General features: G+C 38.3%; 1 protein-coding gene across 2 annotated transcripts in view; it reads left to right on the top strand.

The window, feature by feature from the left end:
* The window catches only part of arfgef2 (ADP-ribosylation factor guanine nucleotide-exchange factor 2 (brefeldin A-inhibited)), a 35,308-nt gene that overhangs the window by 10,259 nt on the left and 7,853 nt on the right, over positions 1-17,196 (top strand). Inside the window, exons 7-32 of one of the 2 annotated variants that reach the window (XM_053482748.1) lie at positions 2,853-3,008; positions 3,936-4,051; positions 5,334-5,467; positions 6,365-6,599; positions 6,698-6,797; positions 6,930-7,069; positions 7,361-7,469; positions 7,619-7,808; positions 7,896-8,007; positions 8,094-8,299; positions 8,508-8,592; positions 8,769-8,940; positions 9,101-9,252; positions 9,436-9,564; positions 9,660-9,818; positions 9,930-10,077; positions 10,201-10,297; positions 10,386-10,426; positions 10,815-10,984; positions 11,089-11,240; positions 11,331-11,503; positions 13,120-13,280; positions 13,366-13,496; positions 13,587-13,716; positions 15,684-15,819; positions 16,490-16,628. In XM_053482748.1, coding sequence (XP_053338723.1) covers positions 2,853-3,008; positions 3,936-4,051; positions 5,334-5,467; positions 6,365-6,599; positions 6,698-6,797; positions 6,930-7,069; positions 7,361-7,469; positions 7,619-7,808; positions 7,896-8,007; positions 8,094-8,299; positions 8,508-8,592; positions 8,769-8,940; positions 9,101-9,252; positions 9,436-9,564; positions 9,660-9,818; positions 9,930-10,077; positions 10,201-10,297; positions 10,386-10,426; positions 10,815-10,984; positions 11,089-11,240; positions 11,331-11,503; positions 13,120-13,280; positions 13,366-13,496; positions 13,587-13,716; positions 15,684-15,819; positions 16,490-16,628 — 3,673 coding nt within the window. Of the gene's footprint in view, positions 1-2,852; positions 3,009-3,932; positions 4,052-5,333; positions 5,468-6,364; positions 6,600-6,697; positions 6,798-6,929; positions 7,070-7,360; positions 7,470-7,618; positions 7,809-7,895; positions 8,008-8,093; positions 8,300-8,507; positions 8,593-8,768; positions 8,941-9,100; positions 9,253-9,435; positions 9,565-9,659; positions 9,819-9,929; positions 10,078-10,200; positions 10,298-10,385; positions 10,427-10,814; positions 10,985-11,088; positions 11,241-11,330; positions 11,504-13,119; positions 13,281-13,365; positions 13,497-13,586; positions 13,717-15,683; positions 15,820-16,489; positions 16,629-17,196 lie in introns of both variants that reach the window. The other variant, XM_053482747.1, reaches the window with a different exon arrangement.

Raw genomic sequence — 17,196 nt, forward strand, 5'->3', positions numbered from 1 at the left:
CATTATAAGTCAATGGGCAAAGTCACCAAATTCCCCATTCAAATTCTATGGGGCAACTTTGGGGACCTCTCTTGCCCCGGGGGTCGAACTTATCCCCCTGTGCCGGGTATCTTCTGACACAGGCTGCAAACCTCTTCAAATGTGGTAAATCTGACGTCTCTACAAAATTCACTCTCTGCGCTACAATCCGTCAAAGTTGGCCTCAATGTTAAGTCTATGGGACTTTTCGGGGCGGTTAATTGCCCCCTGGGGGGGAAATTAACCGCCCACCCCTTAGAAAAGTCATAGCACCCCATTCCCGTATAGGCCGCACGATTTGACACCTCATTCATGGGTCTACGACAAACGGTGCGGGACTAGTTACGCGCCGAACTTTCATACGGAAGAAGAAGAATAAGATAAAGAATAATAAGTTTGCAAGAGAATAGTAGTGATGCTTTGCAAGCACCACTAATAAACTGTGCTGTAATCATGTAAATTGGTCAAATCTGAGCCATTTTGCTCCCATCAATCTAAAATATATTACAAGTAATAAAATTAGTATGGTAAATAAATGAAGAACTTAAATATAGTAACTACTGTGTGGAAATTGGTTGTTTCAAAAGTAGACACATTTTCAACATTTGGATGTAATATAATATAATAAGATATTTAGCCTTTAACAGAAACTTTGCATAAAGTCATGATTGTACAATTTCTTTATATACAAACATTATGATTTCACTGTCTATTCTATTATCATATATTATATTTTTTAAAAAGCGCATTTCAAGACCTTTACAGAGGGCAGAGGTAATTTTTTATCAACCAATCACAATCCTTAAATTGCTGCATCAACCGTAGCAACAGGGTCAACCACACCTCCTCACTAAGATAAAGGTTTTTGTGCATTCCTTCCTCAGAGTTGCTCTAAGAAGTTTCCTGAATCACTTTTAGTTTAGGACTCCTAGCCAGGGCATTTTAAGCTAAGATAGGAGCTCTGAGAAAATAGAAGCTTTGTGAATACTTGCCAAGACGTTTACATAGACAAAAACATTTAAACTCAGTTTTTCACTATTCTTGACATTTAATGCTAGTAAAAATGCCCTGTTCTATGTCAGTCAGGATTGTGTAAAATGTCAGAATTATAGTAGTGAGAAATTTATAACAAGTTTATGGAATGTTAGCCCATTCCTTCTGACAGAACTGGAGTAACTAAGTCAGTTTTATAGCCCTCCTTGCTCAGTAGAGATGGAACCACTTGTATATATCTCGATGCATACTGTAGGTGTCTATTTGGTTAACATAGAAATTCTGTAAGTAGCACGGTTTTATAAATATCCTGATTCAATATTGCTTTTTTCCCTTGATTTTTCTTTTAACCTTTAAAAAAGTTTAAAAAGTAACTAAATGTAACCCGTCTCTTATAGCATTGTTTTTTTTTCTCACTTAAAAACAAGCACAGCATTTAAACAATACAAAATAACTTAAGTTTAATATTTAACCTAAATTAAATTAAGCAGAAAAGATCAATTTTACTGAGCAGCACATATTGTTTCTCTCTCCACCAACATAATTATTATTTCTAAGCAAAATTGTAAAAATAATTTACTCCTACAGTTCAGTGTGTCACCTGTAGGATTATAAAGAAACTGACCTTTATGAGATTGATCAGCCGGTCAGGGGCAATCAAACTTAACTCCAGCCAATACTGGTCATTGGCCAATCAACCGGTCCATCTCTATTATAAATGTAAAAATAGTCGTTTTTTTTTGGGAGGGGTGGTTTTCGTTGTCATTGTTACTCTTTATATGCTTCAATATATCGACATAAGCTTTCTCCCTTATGATTCCATTTATTTTGTGAACTGTACCAGTCCCTCCTGAAGCACCCACAACATAGTGTTGTCACCCCCAGGCTTCACGGGTGGGATGGTGTTCTTCAGCTTACAAGCCTTCTTCTTTTTCCTTCAGACAGTTCTTCAGTCATTATGGCAAACAGTTAAATTTTTCTCAGACCAGAGGACATTTCTCCAAAAAGTGAGATCTTTGTCCCCATGTGCAGTGGCAAATCACAGTCTGGCCAAGAGACTGATATTAACAAAGCCTGTTCAGCAAGGGAAAAGCTACTGTTCCAAAAGTGCCTAAAAAGATCAATATAAATACCTGTTTTCTTCAGTGTCTTCACAAGGTCCTTTTCTGTAAAGGGATTGTACTTTTTATACCAAAGTATGTGTCTCCATCCTGATCATTATGATACTGTAGCTGGATAGTCTCATGGTGTTTATACTTGTGTACTATCATTCATACAGATGAATGTGGTACTTTCAGGCATTTGGAAATTGTTCGCAAGGATGAACCAGATTTGTAAAGGTTCTGATGTCTTGGTTGATTTTTTTTTTTTTTGGTTTTCTCATAATGTCAGAAATAGAAGCAACGAGTTTGAAGACAAAGAAAAATAAAACCAGAGATCCCGCCCCCCCCAAACTGACTCAAAAGGTGTTGGTTAGCCTATCAGAAGCTTCTAAGTTTTAAATACTTAATTTTCTTGAATTTTCCAATCTATACAAAGGCACGTTCAAATGTATTACACTTTTTTTCAAATGTATAACACTTTTGACCAACTGCATTTGTGACATAGTAAATTACAAGTAAAATAATCTATTTATAAACAAATGTTGGAAAATTTGCTTGAGCCATGTATAAAGTAGGTGTCTTTAAACAATTTGCGAAAATTACAGTTTAACATGAAGTCTGTGGAGTGGTTTTTAAAAAAAAAAATCAGTTTTAATTAGTTTTTAACCAAAGTGCATGTAAACTTTTGACTTCAACTGTATTTATAGTTGGTAATATTCTATTTATGTATTGGTCCAGAACTGCAGGAGACAGATCCTACTGTGCCCAAATCCTTGGAAGAGAGGGTTAGTGAAGGAGAGGAGGGTCATCTGGAGGCTGAGACAGAGCAAGCCTCGGAGGCTCAGGAGGAGGCAGAGCCAGACAGTGGCCTGGGAGAGAGCTCTGTGGAGGGAGGTAAGGATCAGTCCAGTGTGCACATGTATTTTACCGCCGGAAAATACACTGATGAGAAGTGTGATCATATGATAATAATGAAGTTATAATCCAGGTATGGTTATGCCACTTCCACTAGGGGGTGATCATATGTCCCTGCATTCACCCGAGACCCTCAGTGGCACAATGTATTTTATGAGCGAGTGTGATTTATTTTTGTATGATTTATATGTAATTATTAATGCGACCAGTTGTTGAACTGATTGGATTTTGAAATTGATCCAAATAGGGCCAAGATCAAATGTAGTTTAGTTTTTTATTAATAGCTTCTTCCCTGTGTGGTGTCTGTTTTAAAAATACACAGTTTAGTAACCAGAAGGATTATACATGTGGGTGAAGGGGCATCTATATCGGTGCTGTTTGCAGTTCTACGTTCTCTGCTTTATTTTCGTAGTTGATTATTGCAAATAAAATTCATTAACTAGTAGTCACCATGTGCCACAGTTTGGTTCCCTAGAAATGTTACTTCAAAGTTTTTATAATAACAAAAAAGTAATTTATCTGCCATTTTAACATTTTATAACCAGGAACAACTTTAAGTATAAAATTTATTTCATGGGTCTCAACCTATTTCAGCTACTCAAATATTTAACTGTGTGCAAAATTATTTGTGTTATTCATTAGTGCCATGAAGCATGTTCCTAAAATTTTTACCTATACAATTAAGACCAAATTTAGGTTATTTGTATTATGGTCAAACAAAACCAAATAAATATGACTTTTTGATTATAATCTATTTAGCTTTGCAGCATTGTAACAAATTGTAGAAGAAAACAAATCTGACCTTACTGTGTGATCCACCACTTGAATGTTTTTATCATGCTGTGTACATGGCATTTCAAGCCCATATGTGATCTTTTATTAGTTCTATTCTTTCTGCTTCAGTAGGCTTGGACCAACATTCTGACTCTGAGTCCAAAGTGACACCCCCTATGGCCAGGACAGACGCTCAGCAAATAAATGGTGTTGTGGATGATCAGGCCTCAGTGTCCTCAGATATTCTGGTAGGTTACAGATACAGGCATCACACACAGAACACATAGGTGTTGTGTTCTCTTGTGGTTTCCAGTCAAGGTGACTTTTTGTCTACTTGTTATCTTGTTTCCACTAAGTCTTTTTCCTTGCTGTTACTCACTGTGTTAAGTGGAATACAGTGGCCTGTAAATTCATTTTGTGGTAAGCTGTACTCTGGTCTGCATAAAAACAAGAAATTTGCCCCAATATAGCTGCATTTAAAAATAATGTTTTGCTTAATCTACAACAGGTAAGTGTTCTATAACATTTGAAGCCTACAAACGTTGCTCTGTACCAGAATGAAGCCCAGAAAACATGCTTGCATTAAATTACTTATAGTCAGAATGTAAGGGCAGTTGTCAGGGCATTTTTATATAATGTTGTTGTTGGACTTTCGGCTGCTCCCTCATTGAGGGGTCGCCACAGTGGATCATCCGATCTGCACAACAACTTGGCACAGGTTTTTATGTCGAATGCAACCCTCCCAATTTATCCGGGCTTGGAACCATATGTATCCAGTATCTGGTGTTTGGGCATTGGCCGGCAATTGAGCCCAGGCTTTCCACATTGGTGGTCAAGAAACCTACCACTGAACCACAATATAAGGTATATTTACATTTAAGGAATTTGGCAGATGCCTTTATCTAGAGCGACATATATTTTATTGTATTATACATACAGTATAAAGGGTGTCTTGCTCAGGGGCCAAACATTGGAAATTTGGTGGTGCTGCAGTTTGAACCAGGGCCACCTTCACGACTGAGCTACCCACTACGATACAGTATAGCTACATAGCTGTACTATACGCTGATCTACCAAGGTGAACTAATCTTGATAGAAAATGTAGCACTGTATTTGTCTATAGTAGTAAAACCATTCAAAGTTTCTTCCCTTCGAAAAAGACACCCCAACATTGGAACAAAGTAATTTTTGTGAAAAATTACTTTTTTTTTTTTTATACAAAACTGCTACACACACACATAATTATAGATTGCCTTAACAACTGTTTGCTATATTTCAAGTAATTTTTTTGTAAGAGGAATACACAACGAACATATTTTGTGGTCATATACTGTATTTAGCATAATTTTGGAAACTCGGCAGGGTAACACCTTGAGCAACAAAGGTGTACGCTTTCTGGTGGCACAGGTTTTTTTAAGCTTTTAAAACATCTCTAGGTGGAGCTGTTTTCATTGTATAAACAAACAACTTTACTTTTACTGATGCAATGTTGGAAATAATGCATATGGTGTAAACGCCTTATATGTGCAGGAGACGGAGGCAATGCAGAACATGCAGACAGCCACACGCTTCTCGCACATCCTTCAGAAAGATGCCTTCCTGGTCTTCCGTTCCCTTTGCAAACTCTCCATGAAGCCACTGGCCGATGGCCCACCAGACCCCAAGTGAGACATTAGAGTGATTTCTTTCTTTCTCAACACATACACAAGGGACAATAGTTTACATAAAAATTTACATAAAACCTTGTTGTCAATATTGTGCAAATAAATAATTGCACTTTGTATGTGTTGAAATTCTGCCATAGTTGTTCAAACTTGTAGTTGAACAGGTAATTTGTGTCATTAATGAGTTTCATATTGTGTCTTAGCTTATTAGTTAGAGATTATCAATTCCAGTTAAGCATGTCAGACTGCTTGATGTTAGATGTTACGAAATACGAGCGTGAAATAACATGTCTAAAGTAAAAGGTAAAGTTTATACATGGCCTTTATAGTTCTGTAAGCGGTTTCGAGGTGCACTTTGTTAGAAAATCAGATGGAGTCAGAAAGTGTCATTGATTAATCATTGTTCTTAAAATGTAAACGAAATAAGCACAGCACCTGGAAGTGTAATGGATCTTCTAGTTACTACAGTTGCAGGTAGCACATCCAAATAAGCGCCCTTGTATTTTAAAACCTCTTCAAGTAATACGTGTAACATGTATTTTTGTGTAAACTCAGCTGGCACGTACAGCTGCATATGCGTTAGACTCATTAAATTATAAAATTAACCAAAGAAAAAGCTTTCTTGTTATAACCAGTGCACAAAAGAAAGCTGTGGTTTCTTTTTCTCTCTCGTCTTTAAATGCCAAAAACTGAGCTAAGAATATTAGTCATGACCTCGCCCTGTAACGTTTACTGGATGGCAAGCCATCACCTTTATAGTATCTTTAAGGTGCTTTATGAAAGTTGCCTCACACAGTCCCAAAATGTGTATTGATAAGCTAAGTATTTCTGTACATAAATAAATAAATTAATAGATATTTCGAAGTGACATTGGTAATTTTGTTCTCTGGATTTTAGGTCTCATGAGTTACGCTCTAAGGTGGTCTCACTCCAGTTGCTGTTGTCAGTGCTTCAGGGGGCCGGCCCTGTGTTTCGCACACACGAGATGTTTGTGAACGCCATCAAGCAATACTTGTGTGTGGCACTGTCTAAGAATGGAGTTTCCTCTGTGCCTGAAGTGTTTGAGCTGTCCTTGGCCATCTTCCTCACCCTGCTTTCCCACTTTAAAGTGCACCTTAAAATGCAAATTGAAGTAAGCCAAGAATACACCTCAATGCATTTAATTAATTTCGTCTGCAGAATGAGGGACGGTTAAATTTTATTGGTTCTATTTGTTGTATTTTTTTGAAGGTATTCTTCAGAGAGATTTTCCTGACTATTTTGGAAACATCTACCAGCTCCTTCGAGCACAAATGGATGGTCATCCAGACTCTGACTCGCATTTGTGCAGGTACTCGTGCTCCTCCTTCTTTGTCTTTGACCTGTTTCCATTATTCGTAGAAAAATACATATTAATAATGTTAGCATGCCTTGCACCAAGGCTTGCTTATGATCGAGTTCACTCACTCTTCTTTTCTCTCAGATGCCCAGTGTGTAGTGGATATCTACGTGAACTATGACTGTGACCTAAATGCAGCAAATATTTTTGAGCGGCTGGTGAATGATCTGTCAAAAATTGCTCAGGGTCGGAGTGGACAGGAGCTGGGAATGACTCCACTGCAGGTATTCTCTCCAGCTGTGCTATATTATTGTAGGATAATAAAAGGTTTTAATATTAATTTAAAGGTTTTAGTTAGAACTGGCATATACTGTAATGTACATAAAAAAAAAATAAATTAAATCTAAAAGAGTATTAAGTGTGATGCAGTTTCAAAAAGCCCATGGTATGCCACTATGGCTGATTTAAAAAAAAAAAAAAAAAAAAAAAAACATAAGAATAAAAGACAAAAATTGGTTTGGGTGCAATAATTTTTTCACAAATGACACTGTATTCGGACATGACATGTTTTGCAGGAGCTAAGTTTACGTAAGAAAGGCTTAGAATGCCTGGTGTCAATTCTGAAATGCATGGTGGAGTGGAGCAAAGACCTGTACGTCAACCCTAACCTCCAGACTAATCTAGGTAAGAAGACGTATTGTATTTGTAGAATATTTCAGGACTTTCCTCTTACTGTATTGGTTCTGCATGGTGGTTTATATCACCTTCAGTAGTACTGTCACATTTTTCTATATCATATCATTGACAGTTTTGATGTTTTGATTCATGTACAGGTCAGGAGCATCAGGCTGAAGGTGAGGGAGTAGAAGTTAAGCTCCCTGAACACTTGTCCTCTCGCAGGGACAGTGTCAGCTCTCAGGACTCGGCCATGTCATCCAGTGTTCAGGCTTCCCAACCCGACCATCCTGAGCAGTATGAGGTTATTAAACAGCAGAAAGAGATTATTGAGCATGGCATTGAGCTGTAAGTTCCTGGAGTTTTATTTATTAGTTTGTTTGTTTTTTTGTGTGCAAATGTAATGTCTTTATTTCCACCTTGTTTTCTTGCTAGGTTTAATAAAAAGCCCAAGAGGGGGGTGCAATACTTGCAGGAGCAAGGCATGTTGGGAGTCTCTACAGAGGACATCGCTCAGTTCCTGCACCAGGAGGAGAGACTTGATACAGTAGGTGAATTTTTTTTTTTTTTTTTTGCTTTCTGCTTCTAGATTATGCATCATATATCCTTAGCTCGTCTTTTTCCTCCTTTAAGACTCAAGTTGGGGAGTTCCTCGGTGAGAATGCCAAGTTTAATAAGGAGGTAATGTACTGCTATGTGGATCAGCTGGATTTCTGCGGCAAAGACTTTGTGTCTGCGTTGCGTACGTTCCTCGAAGGCTTCAGGTTGCCTGGCGAGGCCCAGAAAATCGATCGGCTCATGGAGAAGTTTGCTGCACGCTATCTGGAGTGCAATCAGGGGTGAGTACTGCATAAATACTTGGAGTATTGTATAGTCAGGGTGACAAAAAAAAAATTGCAGTTTCATTTATGCAGTAAGACTATTGTAAATATGACCTATAGTTTTTTTTTTTTTTTGATATCTTAATTGATAAAGTTTTCTGCCAGATTTTCTGCTTCTTAGGGAAAGTTGCTGTCTTTGCACTGACCTTCAGCTTTTTGTTTCCAGGCAGACTCTATTTGCTAGTGCTGACACGGCCTACGTGCTGGCATATTCCATCATCATGTTAACCACTGATCTGCACAGCCCACAGGTGAGTTTAAAGCCCTCTTAAAGATGCCAGGCTTTGGGATTGGTTTGAGATCAGATTCATGTTATCTTTATTTTTATATGCCTTCTTTTTTTCTTTATTAATTGTCATTATAATCATGTGCACAGTTTCTAAATATGCCTGTCATTAGCCTAGCAAGTGTTCTTGTTCTATCCCAGGTGAAGAGCAAAATGACAAAGGAACAGTACATTAAGATGAACCGTGGCATTAACGACAGTAAGGATCTGCCTGAGGAGTACCTCTCTTCCATTTATGATGAAATAGCAGGAAAGAAGATTGCCATGAAGGAGAGTAAAGAGTATTCCATTACCCCAAAGTCTAACAAGCAGAGTAAGTGCTTTTTCAGTGTAAATGGGTGACGTTTAATCTTTTACATTGACATAATATGGATAAATTAGTGACACTATTTCTTGTTTAAATTTTATTTTATAAAAACATGTAGTAAAGCAGATTTTCTGAGTGGCAAACTAACCATAAAGCTTTGCTGTAGGTGTAGCTAGTGAGAAACAAAGACGGTTGCTGTATAATATGGAAATGGAGCAGATGGCTAAGACAGCTAAAGCCCTAATGGAAGCTGTGAGCCATGCTCAGGCGCCTTTCTTCAGTGCCACCCACCTGGAGCATGTCCGTCCAATGTTTAAGGTACCAGACATTTCCCCTTCCCTTCTCCCCTTCTCCTTTTTTATTTACTTAATTTTTTTATAGCCAAAAAGCATTGTGGGTGATGAGCGTGGACTGATTATGACAGCTTTACAATCTATAAAATATGTCTTTAAAAACATCTTCGGGAATGAAAACCAAATTACGTTTTGTATGTTTGTACAGTTGGCATGGACACCTCTGTTAGCAGCGTTCAGTGTGGGCCTGCAGGACTGTGACGATCAGGAGGTGGCTTCTCTTTGTCTGGAGGGAATCCGCTGTGCAATCAGGATTGCCAGCATTTTCAACATGCAGGTGAGTTTAACACTAATCTGTGCAGTGGTTCCTTCTAGCAGAAATCTCCTTATTTTTGCTAGACTTTTTACTCTTTTGTGTGTGTGTGTTTATAGCTGGAGCGTGATGCATATATTCAGGCCCTGGCCAGGTTTACATTGCTCACAGCTAGCTCCAGCATTACAGAGATGAAGCAGAAGAATATTGATACCATTAAGACCCTCATCACTGTGGCGCACACTGATGGAAACTACTTGGGCAACTCCTGGCATGAGGTGGTCATTGCACTACAGCACAGCGGGCCATTTTGGGCTTGTTAACTAATTATTCATTAAGTAAAGACCTCATTTCACAGCTGATCTCATGTCTTCTGCTCACCTTGGTAGATTTTGCGCTGTATCAGCCAGCTGGAATTGGCTCAGCTGATTGGCACAGGAGTAAAGACGCGTTATATTTCTGGTGTAGTCCGTGACCAGGGAGGCGGCATTAAGGGCTTTCCCACTGGCGGAGAGGAGTTCATTCCTCTTGGCTTAGGTAAGCCTTTCACAGAGTGACACATTCACAAAAAGTTTTCATAGAATGACTTGATGAAATGCATTGAAATGATTGTGCTTTGTTAAGTGTACTGTCTGTTGCTACATTCTTGACCTTTAACAGGCACACTAGTTGGAGGGCCAGATAGACGTCAAATGGCTCACATTCAGGAATCAGTCGGAGAAACCAGCTCTCAGAGTGTAGTGGTGGCTGTGGACAGGTGAGAGAACAATGACTGCTAAAAGGCTGTATTTTTTTTATAGATGTTGCTTTTTCTGTTTCATTAACTTTTCCATTTTGTCCTCCAGAATCTTCACCGGATCCACCAGGCTTGATGGAAATGCAATTGGTATGGGGATATGTTTGCAGTTGTCTAAATTGTCCCAATTTTTGGCTCGTTTCCTCTTGAGTTATCTTGAGTTTATTCAAGCATGTGCAAATTTTATAGGCTGTAATCCATTTATGTTGTATATTTGGTTATGCCCTATGTGTACTTCAAGGGTCCCATTGTTTACTATTTCTATTAAGTTCTTTCTGGTCACCCAAGGTCACCTAGTGCAGTTTTTCATAGCATGAACTAACACTACAAAATTATTCACATAAAAACTTATTGCAAATATATTTAAATTTTATTTCAAATGTTAATTTTGCATAAAATGTGCTTATTAATATCAAACCCTTAATTCATCTCCATGGTAAAATACAGTTGATTTGAATATTGAACCTTTTTTTCCCAGTGGACTTTGTGCGCTGGCTATGTGCAGTGTCAATGGATGAACTAGCCTCTGCTCACCAGCCACGCATGTTCAGCCTGCAGAAGATTGTGGAGATCTCCTACTACAACATGAATCGTATTCGACTGCAGTGGTCTCGCATTTGGCAGGTCATAGGAGATCACTTTAACAAGGTCAGCCTTGTCTCTGCTTCTCATTCTACACTTTGGTTTCTGCTGTACAGCATCTGTTGTAGCTAATTTCTGATGTGTCTACACTGCTTCTGCTTTTGTATCAGGTGGGCTGCAACCCTAACGAAGATGTTGCCATTTTTGCTGTGGATTCCCTGAGACAGCTTTCCATGAAGTTTTTGGAGAAAGGAGAGTTGGCTAACTTCCGCTTCCAGAAGGACTTTCTTAGGCCGTTTGAGCACATTATGAAAAAGAACAGGTTAGAGAACGAGAATGCCTTGAAACCAAAAACAAGTTTGCCAGCATTGATTTTAGGTAATATCCCCCCCCCCCCTTTTTTTCCATTTAGATCTCCGACAATCCGGGACATGGTGATCCGCTGTGTGGCTCAAATGGTGAACTCGCAGGCAGCCAACATCCGCTCTGGCTGGAAGAACATCTTTTCTGTGTTCCACCAGGCAGCATCAGACCATGATGAGACCATAGTAGAGCTTGCCTTCCAAACCACAGGTCACATCGTCAGTGAGTATTAGCAAACTTCTGTCTAAGAGAGAGCAGCAACACTGCTATAAATATATATATATATATTAATTTTTTTTTACAGTAGAGAAATCATACCTTTTACACTTGGGCCTTTGATAAACTTTGAAAAGAAAATACACAAACACCCATGCAAATGCAGCAGTTAAAAATATAGTAAATGTTACAGGCATGTGTTTACCTTGCATGTGTGCATGTCCGTCTGTCATAGGTGCGCTCAAAGATACTTAACCAAATATACTTTCCAAGAATATCTGAACAAAATGGCCAAATATAGTGAAGTGCTGATCTAGCAAAAGAATATTGCTCTAGCGATATACCACAATCTGATTTGGTTATCTAGTTAATCATCATTTAGTTATCTGGCAGGAGCCCACAGGCCAAGTTCAGAGCATGTCAGGGTAAGCCCCAGGAAAGCCCATAGCAACAGCAAAGAAAATGATCAGATTGGCTAAGTTTCAGCTTGTACCCCCAGGGTCCTAAAGACAGATTTTGCATTAGGAAAAGGGCTTGTATAAAATGGGGGGTGTTTGTAAGTAATAGCTATATAAATAAAAGAGGTTTTGTTTGTACATTCGTCAGAACTCACCCTTTCAATTCTATCTTTACGTTTCATGAATTGGAGGACCCGAAACCCCGAACATTTTCTGTCTGTTTGTCCGTCCAGCCAGATTTTGTCACAGCATCACACAAAACTGGCTAAACACAATGGAATGAACGTTTGCAGTACTTTGGTATTTGCCTAAAGTTAAACCTGCGCCATAAACAAAATCAAATGGTTGAGCAGAAGTACAGTAAAGTTATGTGCAGATATGTGCCAGATTAGAAACCGCAATTTTTGACAGCGTACTGCGCATGCGTTACACTGTGGGTGTGCCCTAATACACTGCCGAACAGAATTTAGTGCAACATTGGGAGTACTTTGATATTTGCCTAGTTTAAGTTAAACCTGTACCATAAATTAAATCAAAATGTTAAGAAGTGAAGTTAGGAGCAGTTATGTGCCAGATTATAAAACAAAAGTTTGGAAAGCGTACTTAACATGCGTCACACTGGGCTGTGTTAAATCGACCGCTGGACAGAAATTATTGAACCTGTTGCAGTACTTGCATATTTGCCCTGAAGTTCAACATGCACTATAAGTGAAATTAAAATGTTGAAGTGATGTTATGAACACTTATGTGACGGATTTAATAATCTACTTAAAAAAAAAAAAAGCTTGTATAAAGCTACTTACCCAATGTAAACAAATTCCTGCACTAATAGATATTGATTAGAAAATCTAAACAGAATATTTATACTGAGATTATTTCATTTTTTTTACCGTTGAAATGATAGCACCGAAGTAGTATAAGTGAATTTTAACGCAATGGAGTAATTTTAAGATAAAACTTATTTGTGTACATCAGAGAAATTTCTGTCAGGCACTGTACATCAGTGTAACCTTTTTTTTTTTTTTTTGTATTCATCATAATGTCTCTGTTGGACTTATGGTGTATCAACTGTCTTTGACCTTGTCTTTAAAAAAAAAAAATAAAGTAGTTTACGTTTTTATTGTCTTTCCACTCACATTCTCTGTCCCTCTTCTTTTGTCTTAGTGAAAACTTTTCAGCAGCACTTTGCAGCAGCTATTGACTCGTTCCAGGATGCAGTGAAGTGTCTGTCTGAGTTTGTGTGCAATGCTGCCTTTCCTGATACTAGCATGGAAGCCATCCGGCTCATTCGACACTGTGCGAAATATGTGTCCGACAGACCGCAGGTGAGCACTCACACTTTAGTTAGCGAGTGATCCTTTAAAGACATCCTCACTTCCTTATGCACTTTCTCAATGACATCCTGCACAGGTTTTAAGAGAGTACACTAGTGATGACATGAACGTAGCTCCTGGTGATCGGGTGTGGGTGCGAGGCTGGTTCCCAATCCTTTTTGAGCTTTCCTGTATCATCAACCGCTGCAAGCTAGACATCAGGACCAGGTGAGCTGACTTGGTTCCAAAACCCCTTCAGTCCCACTTTTACTAATATTCCAGGCTGTTTACATTGTTTGTTTCTATGTGTGTTTTTAGAGGCCTGACAGTGATGTTTGAGATTATGAAGAGTTATGGACACACTTTTGAGAAGCACTGGTGGCATGACCTTTTCCGTATCGTCTTCCGCATCTTTGACAATATGAAACTTCCGGAGCAGCAGACTGAGGTGAACATGACTGATGCCATGATGTGGTTATAGAACCACATTTCTATCTGTCGCATCTATGGTGCTTGTTTGATTATCAAACACTTACTTATAAGACAAAAGAGGCTTCAATAAATATTTATACTAAGAATATATTTTTAAAGAATGCTTTTATGATTTATGAAAGCATTTGCTCTCCATTTGTATAATTGATCACTTTAAAAGTAGAAGGATGTAGTAATAGGGTGTTTGTGGTCATATACACTGTTAAAGTGATACTTCAGGGTTTTTTCAGTCTGTCTTAAAATTGAGGTACATATACGGTACAGTACATTACCATATGTCTTAGTCGTTATACATTCTCCTGCTCCTCACATCAACCGTGATGTTTGTTACCCAGAACATGAGTACAATCTAAATAATGTAAATTGAACATGAATATAATGTAAACAATCAGATTCCACAACCCTTGTCCGTACAAAATTGACTTTCAAAGATCAGCCTGTGCAGTTCCACTGAGCTAAATCTAAACTAGCCGCGTGGTTACGGTTAGCCGAACGGCTAGTTCCGAAGAAAGAAAAGGCTAGCACTAGTAATAAATGTACTGTAACTTGCCCGACTGCAGAAGCTTTACTTGACCTGAACTTGGCAGTTGGCATGACACAGGCATCATGGTAGCGTTCACCTTAATTCATTTCAAAAAGGTCAGTAAATAAGCCACTTCTCTCCAGGAAAAAAGGACAGACTGATATTCTACAAAAGGTACAGGAATCGGACTGGTTATTTTTTATGATAAATGCTCTTTCTGGTTCTTTGGGGACATCTGGAAAAAGCTTGTCCCGGAAAGGAAAGGGTGAGCACTACCATCAGTCTTGTGTCCTGCCAACAGTAAAGCATTTTGAGACCATTCATGTGTGCGGTTACTCGTCAGCCAAGGGAGTGGGCTCACTGAGAATTTTGCCCAAGAACAGTGCCATGAAAAAGATAAAGAAAGGTACAAAAACATCCTCAGAGAGTAACTTCCCAGCTATTCAAGAACAGTTCGGTGACGACACTGCTTTTTCCAGCATGATGAGCATCTTGCCATGAGGCAAAAGTGATAACCAAGTGGCTCGGGGAACAAAACATTGAAATTTTGGGTCCGGACCGGAATCTCGTTAAGACTTTAATCCCGTTAAGATCTTGTGGTGCTTCCTAAAGAGGCGGGTGGACAAAAAAAACTAATTCTGTCAAATTACAAACACTGATTATGCAAAAATGGGCTGCTATCAGTCAAGATGTGGCTCAGAAGTTAATTCCCAGCATGCCAGAGCGAATTGCAGCGGTCTTGGAAAAGAAGGGTCAGCATAGAAAATATTTGACTTTTTCCATAAAATTAATGTAATTCTCAAAAAAGCCTTTGACACTTGTTGTTTATGAATATGCTTAAGTATACCATAGTAACATTTGACAAAAAGATATAAAAACTCTGAAGCAGCAGACATTGTGAAAATTATTTAATTTTTAAAACCTTAAGCCATGGCTGGACTTGTATGCACCCCAATTTTAATTTAAGACAGGCTTCAAAAATGTGGCATATCCCTATAAGTCATGTTTGAGTAAAAACCTATGTGTTATAAATAAAATAAAAAGATTTAGATCATGCTAGGTCTTTATTAGTAATAAAAAAAATAGTTTGCCATCACTTATAGCCAACACCAGATAATTTGGTAATTAGACAACTGTATAGATAATTTATTCAATTAATACAATCATAAATTGGAGTTAGATATTTTTTAAATTATAAAACCGTACAGTACTGCATCTGCAGTAAGTAAGATTAGTGGCATATTTTTTTGCCTACAGTGCAGATTTGTGGTGTATGTGGCAAGAAAGATTCTACGAATTATCTGCTTTGTTAGAAGTCTTGCACCACAGATTACTAACAGCCGACCCCATCAATACTTTAAAGTGTTATACCGTATCTTTTCTGCTTTTGTCTTCCTCAGAAAACCGAATGGATGACTACAACATGTAACCACGCGCTCTACGCTATCTGTGATGTCTTCACGCAGTTCTATGAGCCGCTCAGCGAGGTGCTGCTGGTCGATGTTTTTACTCAGCTACAGTGGTGCGTCAAACAAGGTAGTGCTTTCAGTTATTCAGCCAAACTCACTAGCCACTTCATGGACTCATTCGTTACATGGCATGAAACCTGAAGTACCTTAGACATAGACCAGTGTTTTTAATATCCTTACTTGTGTAATACAGGGGAAAAGTCAGAGTTTTACTATTATGATGTTTTTACACTTAAAAAAAAGAAAGAAAAAAAAAGAAAAGCATGAACTTTGCCCAAGCAAGAAACAACAGAATTGGCGGGTCTGGTTTAGATAATTATCTACAATTGTGCAAAACAGTTTGAAAGTTCACTGTGATTGCATGAAAAGCTGCTGTCTAAAATGAGGCAAGTTTTTACTGTATATTAACATTGTTTTGTCTGATTACCAGTTAAGTTTAAAAGCTTGTACAGGCTGTAATCAAATTACTGGTGAAGGGATTCATTAACTGTAAGGCTTTAAAAATATTTTCAGTAATGATAATAAAACCATGAACCTGCAAATGACTAGAATGAAACTAGAATAAATCTGTTCAGTTGAAGACATGTTCATCATCTTTAAATGTCTCTCTTGTTGACACAAATGTGCCAAACTTATTGAAATTGTAGGCAGTAAAATAAGAATGGCTTCAGTTTGCTGGTGCTAGAAGTTCTTGCGCTCTGTGCAGCTTTAACATCGTCTTTACTCTGTGTCCTTAGATAATGAGCAGCTTGCAAGGTCGGGCACCAACTGTTTGGAAAACTTGGTGATCCAGAACGGAGAGAAGTTCAATGGGGAAGTTTGGGATATCACCTGCACCTGCATGCTGGAGATTTTCCAGTCTACCAGCCCTCATGCGTATGACTCTTACACTCACACTTGTTTCTGCTTTCGGAGATTCTTAGATTAGTGATGAGCATAGTAATCTTAATTTCCATTTACATGTCAGAATCAACCAAATCAGAAGCTCAGATGTCTGGGACAAGCAGATTTTGTGACAGTGCGATATTTTATTCATGATTACCCCAGTGAGAATGTTCACTACTCTTTACTGGGTTTGTGCAATGAAAGCTTTTTATATATTTTTTAAATTTTATTTAATATGGACATGCATTACTGTTGTGTGACACACATCAGTGCTGTAACTGGCTCTGAATCCAACCTTTTCCTTCATATCACACATCATCTGATGTGCACACTTTCTGACTTTGTCATCTGTACCCTGCAGCTAAAACAGTTCTAAAGTCTTTTCAGCAACAAAGAACACAAAGTATGTGGTAATACTGATGAAACCGTGCAGAGTAAAGTTCAGCAAGATGTTGTCATTTTAGCACAACTTTCACCCACTTTTGGCTTTAAAAACATTGAAAGAAGGACACCAGCCAGTGTAAAATAGTACATTTTACTTGCAATGCAAGGAAAATAC

The sequence above is a fragment of the Clarias gariepinus genome, chromosome 22 (assembly GCF_024256425.1).
Source record: "Clarias gariepinus isolate MV-2021 ecotype Netherlands chromosome 22, CGAR_prim_01v2, whole genome shotgun sequence".
Lineage (NCBI taxonomy): Eukaryota > Metazoa > Chordata > Actinopteri > Siluriformes > Clariidae > Clarias > Clarias gariepinus.